General features: G+C 32.7%; 4 protein-coding genes and 1 long non-coding RNA gene across 7 annotated transcripts in view; 3 read left to right on the plus strand and 2 right to left on the minus strand.

Moving 5' to 3' along the window:
- Positions 1–476, plus strand: part of LOC109128446 — a 13,584-nt gene extending 13,108 nt beyond the window's left edge. The window contains exon 3 of the mRNA XM_019234773.1: positions 1–476. Coding sequence (XP_019090318.1) covers positions 7–270 — 264 coding nt within the window. The 5' untranslated portion in view covers positions 1–6 and the 3' untranslated portion in view covers positions 271–476.
- On the plus strand, positions 2,387–3,232 carry LOC104736979 (classical arabinogalactan protein 9-like). The gene is made up of 2 exons (XM_019234807.1): positions 2,387–2,686; positions 2,821–3,232. The coding sequence occupies exons 1-2, from the start codon at positions 2,396–2,398 to the stop codon at positions 2,941–2,943; spliced, it is 414 nt and encodes a 137-aa protein (XP_019090352.1). The 5' UTR covers positions 2,387–2,395; the 3' UTR covers positions 2,944–3,232.
- On the minus strand, positions 3,739–6,897 carry LOC104736980. 2 transcript variants are annotated; one of them, XR_759670.2, is made up of 4 exons: positions 6,748–6,897; positions 6,599–6,661; positions 4,147–4,284; positions 3,739–3,996 (listed from the first exon to the last, which is right to left on the minus strand). It is a non-coding gene; the product is annotated as an uncharacterized LOC104736980 (long non-coding RNA). The 2 variants fall into 2 exon arrangements; XR_759669.2 differs by having other exon boundaries at positions 3,739–4,284.
- Positions 6,988–9,998, minus strand: LOC104736981 (putative methylesterase 12, chloroplastic). 2 transcript variants are annotated; one of them, XM_010457077.2, is made up of 6 exons: positions 9,781–9,993; positions 9,013–9,339; positions 8,111–8,350; positions 7,790–7,933; positions 7,531–7,665; positions 6,988–7,399 (listed from the first exon to the last, which is right to left on the minus strand). In XM_010457077.2, exons 2-6 carry the CDS (start codon positions 9,265–9,267, stop codon positions 7,127–7,129), a joined length of 1,047 nt encoding a protein of 348 aa, XP_010455379.1. In that variant the 5' UTR covers positions 9,268–9,339; positions 9,781–9,993; the 3' UTR covers positions 6,988–7,126. The 2 variants fall into 2 exon arrangements, with proteins under 2 accessions (XP_010455379.1, XP_010455380.1); XM_010457078.2 differs by lacking the exon at positions 9,013–9,339 and having other exon boundaries at positions 9,454–9,998.
- LOC104736982 (immune-associated nucleotide-binding protein 8-like) lies at positions 10,869–12,759 on the plus strand. Its single transcript, XM_010457079.2, has 5 exons — positions 10,869–10,945; positions 11,297–11,528; positions 11,739–12,007; positions 12,119–12,283; positions 12,465–12,759. Exons 2-5 carry the CDS (start codon positions 11,297–11,299, stop codon positions 12,537–12,539), a joined length of 741 nt encoding a protein of 246 aa, XP_010455381.1. The 5' UTR covers positions 10,869–10,945; the 3' UTR covers positions 12,540–12,759.

The following is a 13,297-nucleotide window of genomic DNA, read 5'->3' on the forward strand; positions in this document are numbered from 1 at the left end:
CTAAAGATGATGAAGGGAAGCAAGTCATACACGGAGTATTCATCATCTTTCTCAACGGATGAATTTGGTTATGATCAGAACCGCTCAAACTCCTATAACTTTAATGGGCCTTGCATCAACACAGATCCGGAGATGAAGAGGAAGAAGAGAGTAGCTTCTTACAATCTCTTTGCCACGGAAGAAAAGCTCAAGAGTACTCTCAAGAACAGTTTCAAATGGATCAAGAACAAGTTCTCAGGGGATGATAATAGTATCCGGTACAACGTCTAGATTAGTCCACTTTGATACTTTAATCTACATCTTCTTCGATCTTTCTTTTTAGTTACACTACGACAAGATCATAGTGAAACTTAACATGTATATTAAGTGTGTGAGATTATGTATGTGTGTGTGTCGATAGATTTGTACGTTACTCAAATGGAAATATAGATTTTGTCTATGTGCCAGAATTATAAAATCCAACTTTTAATTCTTTCTTTGTGGTTTGTTACTCTATTATTTTATATATGGTTGAATTGGTTGAATCAATTCAGATAAAAAAATTTACTGCTAATATTTCTTTTTTTTATTGCTATTTCAGATAAACTTAAATTATATAAATCCGTCTTAAATAATTATAGGATGATTTTTCAACAATAGATGGGATCTTTTTTTGGGTGATATCTTGTGTAATGGCACTGAAACCTAGCCAACTAACTCTACCATCTCTCCACTTCTTGAATACTTCTTATGGTTAAGGTGCTCTGAAGTTCATAGTATGAACAATTGATATCGGAGGCTACCATATAAACGAAAATATGCAACAATTGATTTGTTGGAAATAGCACGCTCCATTTTGGTGAAATTCATAAAACAAATTATCATATTTTCCCTTTTAACTACTCGTTTGAACTAAGGCTTCCGCTTTAGTAATTGAAAAATAGTCAGAAATACTTTTTTGTAGGTATTTCTTTTCAAATATAACTAATTTTTTGTTATTTTCATTTTTGCCATTTTTTACATAATTATAATATCAAATTATTTTTTTTAATTTTTTTTATAGATTTGGGTTCTCTATTTTTCATTTATGGTAAAGTTTTGAAGAGTAGAGTTTAGTATTTGGAATTTAGGATTTAAAATTTAGTTATTTTGTATATAGAAAAATGTATTACGAAAAGTTGACAACAAGAGAAAGTATTTTGGCAAAAAGATATAGAAAAAAAAGTATTTTTTTGTAAATTCCCCTTATTAATTTGATATAGTAACTCTATATGAAGTGTGTCTTAATCTTTTTTGTCAAACAAAATCGTCTATTAATTAAAATGATTATCGTACAAAATGTTCACAAGTCACGAAGGCAGATTAAAAACTGACAGAATGAAAATCTTCTCAAGGATCCTAAATTGTGCTAAATTATGAGCAGGTTTGTTATTACAACAGTTAACATGCACAAAGCTAGTTGTTACAAATTTTGACGCCCATAAACCTATATCAGAAACAATTCATGCAATAGAGACATATGATAGACCATTGTTTAGGTTCACAGATGTGGTGGGATTGCTGGTTATATAATATATAGATTATTAAAATTAATTATATAAAATCATAACAACTTCTAACACAAAAATTCTTTGATAAATTGGATTAGATTAAAATAATTTATTTTTGTTCCATAGCCAAATATTAAATTCATTTTCAAGTTTTTTTTGCCATCGAATGCGATTATTCTGAGTAATCTCTATCAAGAATCTTGGGTTTTATAAGAAACTAGTATTACTCCCGTGCATACGACATTTCTAACATTATTCATTATTCATAATAAAAATTTACATGTATAAACAACTCAAGACTTTGACCCCCCAAAAAAAAGTTTTAAAGGCTTAAAAAAAAAGTATGCATATAACAACACACTATCATTGATTAACCACAAACCTATAAAACCTTATAAGCTGGATAAAGAAAATGATTTAAATCTGTTGTACCCATATCCCAAAATTTATTTTCTCGTATCTCTCCCTAATTTATTTTCTATTTTTCTTTAAATAAAAAATTGGTAAAAGACCATAAAATTTTAAGAAATTCAGTTAATTACTAATCCAACCAACTTTTATTTGGGTTATCCATTACAACCGGATCCCATCCTTTTATTTTTTTTCAATTGAAACCTGAAATTTTCTTCTTTCTTCTCCGATGAAACTGAGCGATTTCTTATTTCTTATCTCCTCAAACATCTCATCTCTTTTCTCACATCAAATCTGATATATTTCTTCATTTTCTTCTCTTTTTCAAAGGTAAATCTCTAAATCTCATATGAAATTAGGGTTTGTAAATTTGGATTTAAATTCAAAATTAGGGTCAAATCTCTAAAATATTTGTGATTATTTTGTTAATCCCAGCTATAACAATGCCTCCAAAAATGAGAAACGGTATCAATTCAAAGAAAAGGAGAAAAATGAATCCTCCGACAGAAGCTCCTCTTTCCCCAGCCTCAACCGCTCCTCCTCCACCAACCTTAACAGCGCCTCCTCCACCAACCTTTACCGCTTCTCCTACTCCAGCGACAATCACATCCCCTCAGCTAGTAGCAATGGATGAAGTAACTCTTCTTCATTCACCATCCGAAATCTCTCCTCCTCCGCCAGTTGCAAATTCTCCTCCTCGACCATCATCAAACGAAGAACAATTGAATCCTCCTTGGCTACCACATGTAAATAAAATGAAATTTTGGTTGATGAATTTTTGTATAGTAGCGGAATATAGACCTTTGTATTTTGGTACAAATAAGTTTGCTTGTGCAACTATGGGTACAACTAGTATTCACAATTGTTTTTGGATTTGTAGGATAATGATGAGGATACTCAACCAATAGCTCTGGAGTTCTACTTAGAGCAAACCAATTATACAAAGTTTTGTAAGTTATCCTCAAGGTCCGAGGAGAACAAGACGATAGCGAAGTTAGATTAAATCCTTGAGGAAGATGAAAAGGATTGGTTTCGTTTACACCCACAATTTCAGCATATTTGGCACATGCATAGGGAGGAGAATCACAAGTATACGGGTACAACCTTCAAAATACTTGAAGAGTCCATATACAAAGGGAAATAGGGGAAAGAAGAAAGATGAACCTGCAAAGTGAATCATAGTTGTGTGTGCTTGTTTTGTAATGGATTTGGTTGGTACTTGTTAGGTAATGGATTTGGTTGGATTGTATTTGGATGTTTTTGGTACTGAGATTTTTAGGTACAACTGGAATATTTTGGGTACAACTGGAATCTTTGGGTACAACTGAGACCGTTTTATAAAATAAATTATTGAAATTTATTTAAAACGTGTAAAAATTGATCAAATATAAATTGTGTAACAAATGGATTGACATAATTACTTGGATGAAAATAACTGATTTACATGTTTTGACATAATTACTTGGATGAAAATAGCAAAGTGATCATCAAAGCATTAGGAATATTTGCTCTATGTAGGACAATCAAAGTGACCATAAAATTTACATCGTCAAACTGACCATAATAGTTGTTCTTTTTGTATTCACTAACATGAAAATAGATGGATTTAGTTGAATTTTAAAATTTAGTACTTATAAAGTTCAAAGTTATATATAGTTGTACTTTAGTTGTACCACGAATATGAAAATTGTTGAGTTTTAAATCAAATGTAGGTGTACCCTAGTTGTAAATGTTACAGTCAGTTGTATTGTAACTGCATAAACCAATTTTGCAACAAAAAAAACAGAACAATCGAGTCTTACAACCAAAAACTGTTACGAACATCAGTGACATAGAAATTAATCACGGAAAACATCAAACAAGCTTCCAGTAGTAGTTTTTCTCTTCTTTCTACCAGTTTCTGCAACTTGACCATCTTCACAAGCTTCACCACCAGCTTCACACGTTTCACCAGCTTCACAAGCTTCACCAACTCCATTTTTCTCACACCCTTGATGTTGTTCGTCATCTTTATCCAGCTCCACATGCATTACATCAAATTCAGCTTGATTCCATTCTAGATAACACAAAAGATCATCATCACCAAAGATATATATATTGGTTTTTTAGGATTCACTGAAACTGGAATGTAGCTAAACTTCATCTTCGTCCCTGCAGCTACCATCATCTTTTTGCATATTTTATCAACCAATGCAAAATAAGTAACCTGCTCAATAGGTGCTTTCATCAAAAGAGCATGCCTAACATCTTCTCTTGAAATCCGTTGTATTTCATCTCCATTGTTTAAATAATTTCCCCCATAATCAAAATGAATGAATGTGCGAAGATTATTATTCATTACTCCCTGCAAATATAATTCAAACTAACATTAGAATAGTTTTCACTTTCCTTTAGTTGTACCAGTTGTATCAGTTAATATCAGTTGTACCTACATCTGCAGAAACGAGAAAACGGAGAAAACCTAATCCAATTTCTATCTAGCTCGATTCAACCACTAGGTCCATAAATTATAAACGTACTCTGCCTCTAATAGACTTGAACAAATGAGAATTAACAAGATTAACATACAAAAAATGAATTTATAACAAATCTAAGAATGTCCCCAAATTAGAACACATTAGAAATCTAACACATCAACACTATCTACACCATAAACAAGTTTCAAATACATCGAAATTGAACAAAAACAGTTGAATAGGCCAAGAAATTACCTAAAACGAGTTTCAATTGAGCTTCAATGGAGCTTCAATGGTTGTTCAATGGTGGAAGATTTTGTGTTTCGTGGGTTGTACGGATGGGGAAAGAGGTCCAATGGTTTATTTCCTTTTTTAAAAAAAGTATATTCAATTCATTTACTTTATTTAAATAATGCAAAACTAAACAAAGGACAAAACTGAGATTATGAATTATTGGAATAATAGAGAGGTATGTAGAATAAAGGTAGATAATGTATAAAATTTTTTTTTGGGATAAGGGTATAGTAGAATTAAGAATGTACATTGATCTATATTATTGTTGTGTAATAACTGAAAGGCTAGTTAAAATAATAAATATAGAGTACAAATATTATATTTTCACAAAAATAGAGTACATCTATTAGGTTAATGCTTCCATTCTTTATGTCTTTCTCTTCATGTATTTCTTCTGATTTTATTTGTTTATTTTGTCAAAGTGTCTCTTCTGATTGTTTAAGAAGATCTATGAGCAATTTTGTCACGATCTCCATCTTCAAACAATTTTACAAATCCATTTAAAACCATAAAAGTAAAAAAAAAAATCAGCATATAACACTGAAACATGTGAAGGCAAATCAACAGTTATAAATTACTACGTAACAATGAAAAAAATAATTAAGGCCTGACTAGTTCAAACGCTGCGGTTGCGGTCGCGGGAGATTGCGGAAGCGGGCGATTGCGGTTTCAAGCGTTATTAAGCGTTTTGAACGACTGGTTTAATGGTTTAAAATTGGTGCGTTTGCGGGAGATTTACGACTGGTTGACCAGCAGGTGCAATAACGGTTGGAACTAAATGTGATATATAATAGACGAATGTTTAAAAAAACAAAATTTTTATTTAAACTTGATTTATAATTTAAATTTATTAAAAAGTACTAAAATAATTATTCAAAAAACAAATAAATTTCATATTGAAATACTTATTCCTTTATGCATTTGGCTTTTCACCAAAAATTTAATCAAGTAATTTGATAAATAACAAAACATATGCTTTAGATCGTAGATCTGTTCTCTTTTCTCTTAGATCGTGGGTCAGTAGTTGCATCTGTAGGAATGGTTAAGTGAGAGTTGAGAAGAGTCACTGGTGATTTGTTTTAATATTTTTCACAAATAATCTTATTTTTTTTAAAATTCTGATGAAATATTATATTTATTTAGATTTTTTTGAACTTATGTGCGATGTGTCATTAAATTTACATCAAGTTTTCCGGGTTATTGTTAATTGGAATATTATTTTTTTTCTAAATGTTTATTTTATAATCTCTGTAATCGTATCCGTACTTAATTTTTCTCATTCTTAATGAATAAAATGGTTAGATAGAAAATATAACAAAAAAGAATTTCATTATCATTGATTCTTTTAAGTTTTTTATTTAAAAAAAAAAATCCAACCGCAACCGCAAACGCTTGCGGGAAGCAGCTTTTGGAATTCAGTGGTTTGAAGCGGTTGGAAGCGATTAGGAGCGATTAGGAGCGATTGAGAGCGTTTTATGTGATTGGTTCCAATCGCTATCAACCGCTACCACCTGCAAACGCAGCGTTTGCGGGAGGTAGCGGGAGAACCAGTCAACACTAAGGGATCAAATTTATTTTACTCATTATAGTTTGGCAATAGCCAATAGGTAATCTTTTTTACTTTAACGTTTGCTATACCTTTTAAATGTAAATGACATAAATGATAAGCTAGACACGACTAAACTATTAATTTCAAATGGCAGGTTTTTTTGAAAGCATAGTTAAGCCACACACATTAATTTGAAGAAAACACGAAGAGCAAAAAAAAAAAAGTGTAGCATAGTGCTTCTTCAAGTTTCAGACTTTTCCAACCAGTATTGAGAGCTTTTCTCTGGTGAGAAAGAAACTTTGGAAAAGTTATGTACTACATAAACCGAAAACTTTGATTTAGTCATGGATCCAAAATACCTCTCGTAATTCTGTCTAAGAATTTTGATTATATCATCTTCAATATCTATGTTTCTCTCGCTCCTACAAACATACATAGACCAATTATTCTTGTTACTGAAAATCTAAATATTGAAATTATAGATTGACAAAAGTGGTAAAGTACTCACTGTAATTAGGATTTTGAACCGAGGAGGAGGATGATCATACTTTTTGCGATCGATTGAAAAAATTTATGTATTGAATCTACTAAATATGGGGTATAAAAAGGCAGAGATCATGGACGAAGAAAAAGGATCGTGGATTGTGGGTTGGACGGGTTTGAGAAACTGTCAGTTAGTTTTTTTTTTATTTTTTATTCTTAGCATTATGTCGTTAAAATAGGAAATTTTTAGTAATTTTCAAAACTGTTTGTAAAATCCATGTGACCAATTTTTATTGGTCATGTGAGTTGTGATTTATAGGATAAAGGATAAATAAGAATATACAAACGTTTAAAAAAAAAATTGAAAGTAGTATACATTGTGGATTCAAGATTTGTCACTGTTTTCAAGGAATCTGAGCTATCTCAAGAAGGATCTTGTGAAGAGACTGAGGTTTAGAGAAGAAAGGGCAATGATCACTTCCTTTGATCTTAAAAACTGTTTCGGGGCTATTATCTCTAACCAGTTTCTCTTGAACGTCTGGTGAAAGAGCTAAATCATCTAGCGTCTGAACATAGAACCTTCGACCTTTCCCGTATCTTTCTTCAGTAAGCGACAGCTTCTCCATCATAGGACCCAAAGGTACAGGCCGCATCGAGATCATAGACAATGCAATGTCCTGAGACAATTTTTAAAAATAAACAATGGTCAGCATTTTGTTGCATTAGGCCTATCCATTAAAACAGAACTTGACCTACTCTACATTGGGGCATTTGCTGATCACTTACATTAATTTTTGTAAGAGTTTACCTTATTGGGTGACTGATTGAAGTACAAGCCTTTCATGTGTTGTTTCTCAAACATGAACCCCGTAGCGGGTTTGTCCTTGCCGTTTCCATAGATCAAGAACTGCGACTCTTTCATGAACTGTTCTGCAGAACCAAGCTGCAATAGAGAGAGTAGTGTGAGCGCAAACAAAGAACATTCACAGACTACAGCGTTGCAGAAATGCTTATTACAAAAGTATTGGTTACAATGGAATCAAATGACTCCTCAATCCTTGTGTTACCTCATCAGCAAAGACATCGAAGGGTCTTTGTCCATCAGCAACCATAGTGGCACATATGAATATGGCTTTTGAGATTTTCTCTGGAAACCGCTCTAACACATACGAAACACATGCACCTCCAGTACTGTGACCCACCAGAATGACCTGAACCAACCAACACTCACTGCTTCACACAAGTATATTTAAAATGAAAAATCAAAGTGACACTAGAGTTCACATAGAATATTGTTAAGAAACCGAAACAAATGTGGTTCGATGTAGTAACGTTGACACTTTTTTTCCAAGTTCAAACATAAACCTAAGCATATAGCAATTTCTAACCTTTTCTTCCTCAGGAAGATTTTGAATGAGCTCGATCAACGGATTTGAATATTCTTCTAAGGTGGAAACACTATTTGCATCTGTCATATTAAATCCAGATCCAGCCAGGTCAACTGTGACAGGAAATAGTCCAGACTCTTCCAATGAAGCAATAGTTTTATACCAACACCATGCCCCAAAGCCTTCACCATGAACCAAAACGAATTTCTTAACAGTCAAGCTTTCCACAAACTCAGGTACCTGAAGAGAGATACAACATAACTAGCATAACTAAGATGAACATAAAATGTGTTTTCTAATCTCATAGTAACAGGTAGTGTGAATTACAAAGCAATGACATCTATGTGTGACAGGAACAATCATCAACTAGTGTTCATACAAAGTCCACTACTTCCAATTGCCGATAAAAACTTACTGCAATAACCATAAAGAAGCTTCTTTTCTCACACTTTGTTCTAACCAAAATGATTTAAACCTTTTAGAAGCAACGCCACACTACAAGAACATTTGAGAACACTTAACTAACGATAAAATGTGTATTGATCTCTAAGACCTGGTTTCATATAGCAATAAGCAGGTCTCAATTACAAAGAAAAGTGACATTTACATGAACATAGTTCTTTGCTTTCTCCAAAAAGAAGATTTTTTTCACCATCTTTGTTCTAATAACAACGAGACTGACTAACATGACAACAACACTATTTGACCTTTTAAAAAGCAAAGCGCACTACAAGAACCTTGTTCTGTTCTGCTCTAATTTACACTTCTCTTGGTCCCAACCTAATGTCAATAAAACTAACACACTTTTCCAACCAACAAGTCTTATAACCATTATTAAGGACCTAAGTATAAAAGTCCAAACTTTATCATTACTATTGACAAAAAGAAGAAAAAGCTTGGACCTGCTTGTTATTAGAAAATGGGTCAGAGAGTGTTTGTCTTCTAGAGCTAGTAGACCCAACACGCCTCGACATGGATCCATCAAATCCCTGAGATTGATGAATAGCCATAGACAAAGCTCTTCGATGCAAAGGCTCTTCATTAGCAAGCAGTTTCCTTTGTGAACGATTCACTCTCTTGCTTCTGGATCCTCCATCTCCTCCACCACTTCTGATAACAACATCTTTCTTCTTCATGCAGATTACTCTGTTACCCATCTTCACAAAAACCCCTCAGTTGAACTCACAGAAGAAGATTGTAAGATTTTGTATCCATAAATTGAAAAAGATCTTNAAACTAACACACTTTTCCAACCAACAAGTCTTATAACCATTATTAAGGACCTAAGTATAAAAGTCCAAACTTTATCATTACTATTGACAAAAAGAAGAAAAAGCTTGGACCTGCTTGTTATTAGAAAATGGGTCAGAGAGTGTTTGTCTTCTAGAGCTAGTAGACCCAACACGCCTCGACATGGATCCATCAAATCCCTGAGATTGATGAATAGCCATAGACAAAGCTCTTCGATGCAAAGGCTCTTCATTAGCAAGCAGTTTCCTTTGTGAACGATTCACTCTCTTGCTTCTGGATCCTCCATCTCCTCCACCACTTCTGATAACAACATCTTTCTTCTTCATGCAGATTACTCTGTTACCCATCTTCACAAAAACCCCTCAGTTGAACTCACAGAAGAAGATTGTAAGATTTTGTATCCATAAATTGAAAAAGATCTTGACTTGGGGTTGGGGATATAGAGAGAGAGATGAAGAGTGGATTAAGAAGAAGCAAGACGGTGTCATTGATTACAGTTTACGAATAAGGACGATTCAGATTTAAGACAAAACAGCCAAAGTCTGTTAATTTGTTTCGTCTTTTGTGTGGATATTTGTGGGAATTTTTTGATTTCTTCTGTGTTTTCCACTTTTATTAGTTTTGTTCTCCGTAATTATTTTACTCTGTTCCTTCACATAAATTGTGGTACGTTTTTGTAGGCATGGCCACTGTTTGGGTTATCACAGTAATTAACTATCGGTTACAATTAGAAATTTTGTTTAACTTTAACCATAACCATTTATTAAACGGTTAAACGGTTATGGTTAAATACGGTTCCGGTTAAAGCGGTTATGGTTATTTGATAATATGATACGATTGATATTATTTGATGATATAATATAATTGATATTATTTAGTTATAATTAATATATTCTTTTAGTGTACTCATATTTTTTTTATATCATATAATTCATATTAAATAAATAATTATTAGTATATTTTATTAATCTTTTGAAACGGTTACAATTAACAAATTATAGTTTAACTCTGCGGTTAACCAAGGGTTTGATATGATTACAGTTAATTAACAGTTATAGTGAATATAATTTAACCATATATTTACGGTTAACGGTTACGGTTTTAAACCATTTTATACGGTTACGGACTGGTTATGGTTTTAAACCATTTTATACGGTTACGGTGTAGTTACGGTTTAACCATATATTGTTCTCGGTAATTATTTTACTCTGTTCCTTCAAATAAATTGTGGTACGTTTTTGTATCACTTATTTATTTATTTATTTTCGTTAACCTAAACCTAATTTTCATATTTTATTCACTTTTTGCAACTGAAAAAATACTTGAAAATTTGACTCATTTTATCTAGTCGAGAGATATTATTAATCAACGATTTTTTTTTTTTTGGACAAAGATATTATTAATCAACGATTTGATTTCCTTTTCCTAGTTGGATTTGTTTTATCCTTTTACGACGATATAAAATAAGATTTCATGAGGCTCATACTCATACATATCGATTCAAAAGCCTATATCATACTTTACGCTCTCTCATAAACCATCTAGCTAGTGTTAAGCATCGCTACAGATTCCTCTTCTCAAGCAGTAATCTTCTTAACTATATTCTTCAAATTTACTTATACTGTTTTCCTTTGTGTCGATTTAGCTATATTAATAGACCTTACTTGTGTAAACTTCTTAACTATGATCGTCCTCCTTGCTTTATCAGAACTCTTTTTCTCTGATTAGTTTTATCTCTGTTTTTCCTATTTCTGATCACTTTCACAATTTATAATGATTACAAATCTCCTAGCTAGGACAGAAAAAGGAATTTTAAAGAACTATTGATTGCTTGATGACTAAGCTTTAGTTGAGGCTAGTGATTTTTCATTCTTTGAGTTAATGTCTTTATGTCGAATATTCAAACTTGTGGTACCGTTTTTGTTGTACATGAAGATGGAGACTGATCTGATATACGATGATTCAAATTCCGCGACACCCTCAAACCCTAGCCGAACCCTAGTTCTGGTCGGTCGTACTGGAAACGGAAAGAGTGCAGTAGGGAACAGTATCCTTGGAAGAAAGGCGTTTATGTCCAAATTATGTTCCCGTGGAGTCACCAACACATGTCAGTCAGAAAGAGTTGTGCAAGATGATGGCCAAATTATCAATGTCATTGATACTCCTGGTAAGTGCTTCTGAAAAAATATATATACTCTTTAGAAGAATGAATAATTTCCTTTTAATTAGTCCAAGGCCAGTTGTGTTACGAGATTATTGATGAATTTCTGTGGATATATGCATGTTGCCTAATTTCGTCAGGATATACAATTAGATTGATTACAATTTACTTGTAATAACTAATGATGTATGGCATCGATCTTGGTGAAATTTACAGGACTATTTGAAATTTCAAAGGCAGCTGACTCTATCGAGAAAGAAATTTCAAGGTGCACAACAATAGCCAAAAATGGAATCCATGCTATCCTGTTGGTGTTCTCTGTGAGGGATGGTCTTAGAGGAGATAAGGAAGTGTTTAGTCACTTGCAAACCCTTTTCGGCAGTAAAATCGCTAACTATATGATCATTGTCTTTACGGGTGGTGATGAATTGGAAGTGACTTTGGAGGATTATTTGACTCCACAAGAGTGTCCACCATTCCTAAACGTGAGTGTTTTTTGTTTCTTTTCTTAACTTGAGATGTATAATGAAGATTGCATATACATAGTCTTATATGTATATATCTGATCTGAATTTAACTGGATTGTATGGTTGTAGGAAATTCTTGAGCTATGTGACAACCGATTGGTACTGTTTGATAACAAGACCAAAGATAATCTCAAGAAGGTTGAGCAAGTTGAGAAGCTTCTTGCACTTGTTGAGTTGCTTGCAAAGCAGAACAATGGTAAACCCTATACGAAAGAGTATTTCAATGAGCTACAGGTGATGTTATCATGGCTTTCCTCTTTTAAGTTTTTATTCTCCTTTGATTTTTATATTTGGCTAAAGCACAAAGATAGTATAGTAGTTCTTCGTCATGAGTATTTATTTATATTATTTGTTGGATATATTAATTCTATACTAGGAAGTAAGTATAGTAACATGGTGTGAATACTTGGCTCAGGTAGAGACTAAAGAATCAGAAATGACGCTAGAGAAACAACTAGCTGATCAAGAGCAAGATGCTCGATTTGAGTAAGAGGCTGAAAGAGTAGTAGACAAAGGAATTTAAGAGAAAGTTGCAATAATGCATCAACCTTAGATTTCGATATATTTCTTCATTTACTTTTATGTATATGGTTTTTTTTTTTATTGTTCCTTTTTAATGTCACTATCTGGTTTTATGATTTAAAGACAAAATCATGTGGCTACATACATTATTATGGTGTTTTCTTTTAGTGTATTTTATTTTTATTTTATAACCGACTGTTTTTATTTGTTGATATCCTATTTTGACCTTTAGTACTTAAGGTTGAATGGAGATTGTGGGTAGAGCATACTAGATAATCTTATTTTGAGGAACAGTTAGGGAAGTGCATCAACCTATGATGATCATTCTGATCTCTAATCTCTCATTTTTGATTACTTTGATATGGTTTTCCTTATATCAATATCTGGTTTTTGTTATTTACCACAAAATTCTTGTAACTATATGCACATGCATTTTGGCAAATAGTCCATTCAATCTATGATCGATGCTAGACGAATTGAGCGATTTCTTTTCTCCTTAGTCCTTGTTTTGCGGTGTCTCCTGATAATTTTCTAATTGACAAATTCTACATCTCTTTATAGTGGATCATTAATTACTTACTAATAAAAGGGAGTCATTGAGGCTCCTCAGGCTATCCACCTCAGCAATTTCTAAAACACCTTAGGAGATGCCACGTCATCCTTTTATATCTCTGCTTTCCCCTTCCTTTTTTCCTAATAAACACACACACATAGTAATGTTTTATT

The sequence above is a fragment of the Camelina sativa genome, chromosome 13 (assembly GCF_000633955.1).
Source record: "Camelina sativa cultivar DH55 chromosome 13, Cs, whole genome shotgun sequence".
NCBI lineage: Eukaryota > Viridiplantae > Streptophyta > Magnoliopsida > Brassicales > Brassicaceae > Camelina > Camelina sativa.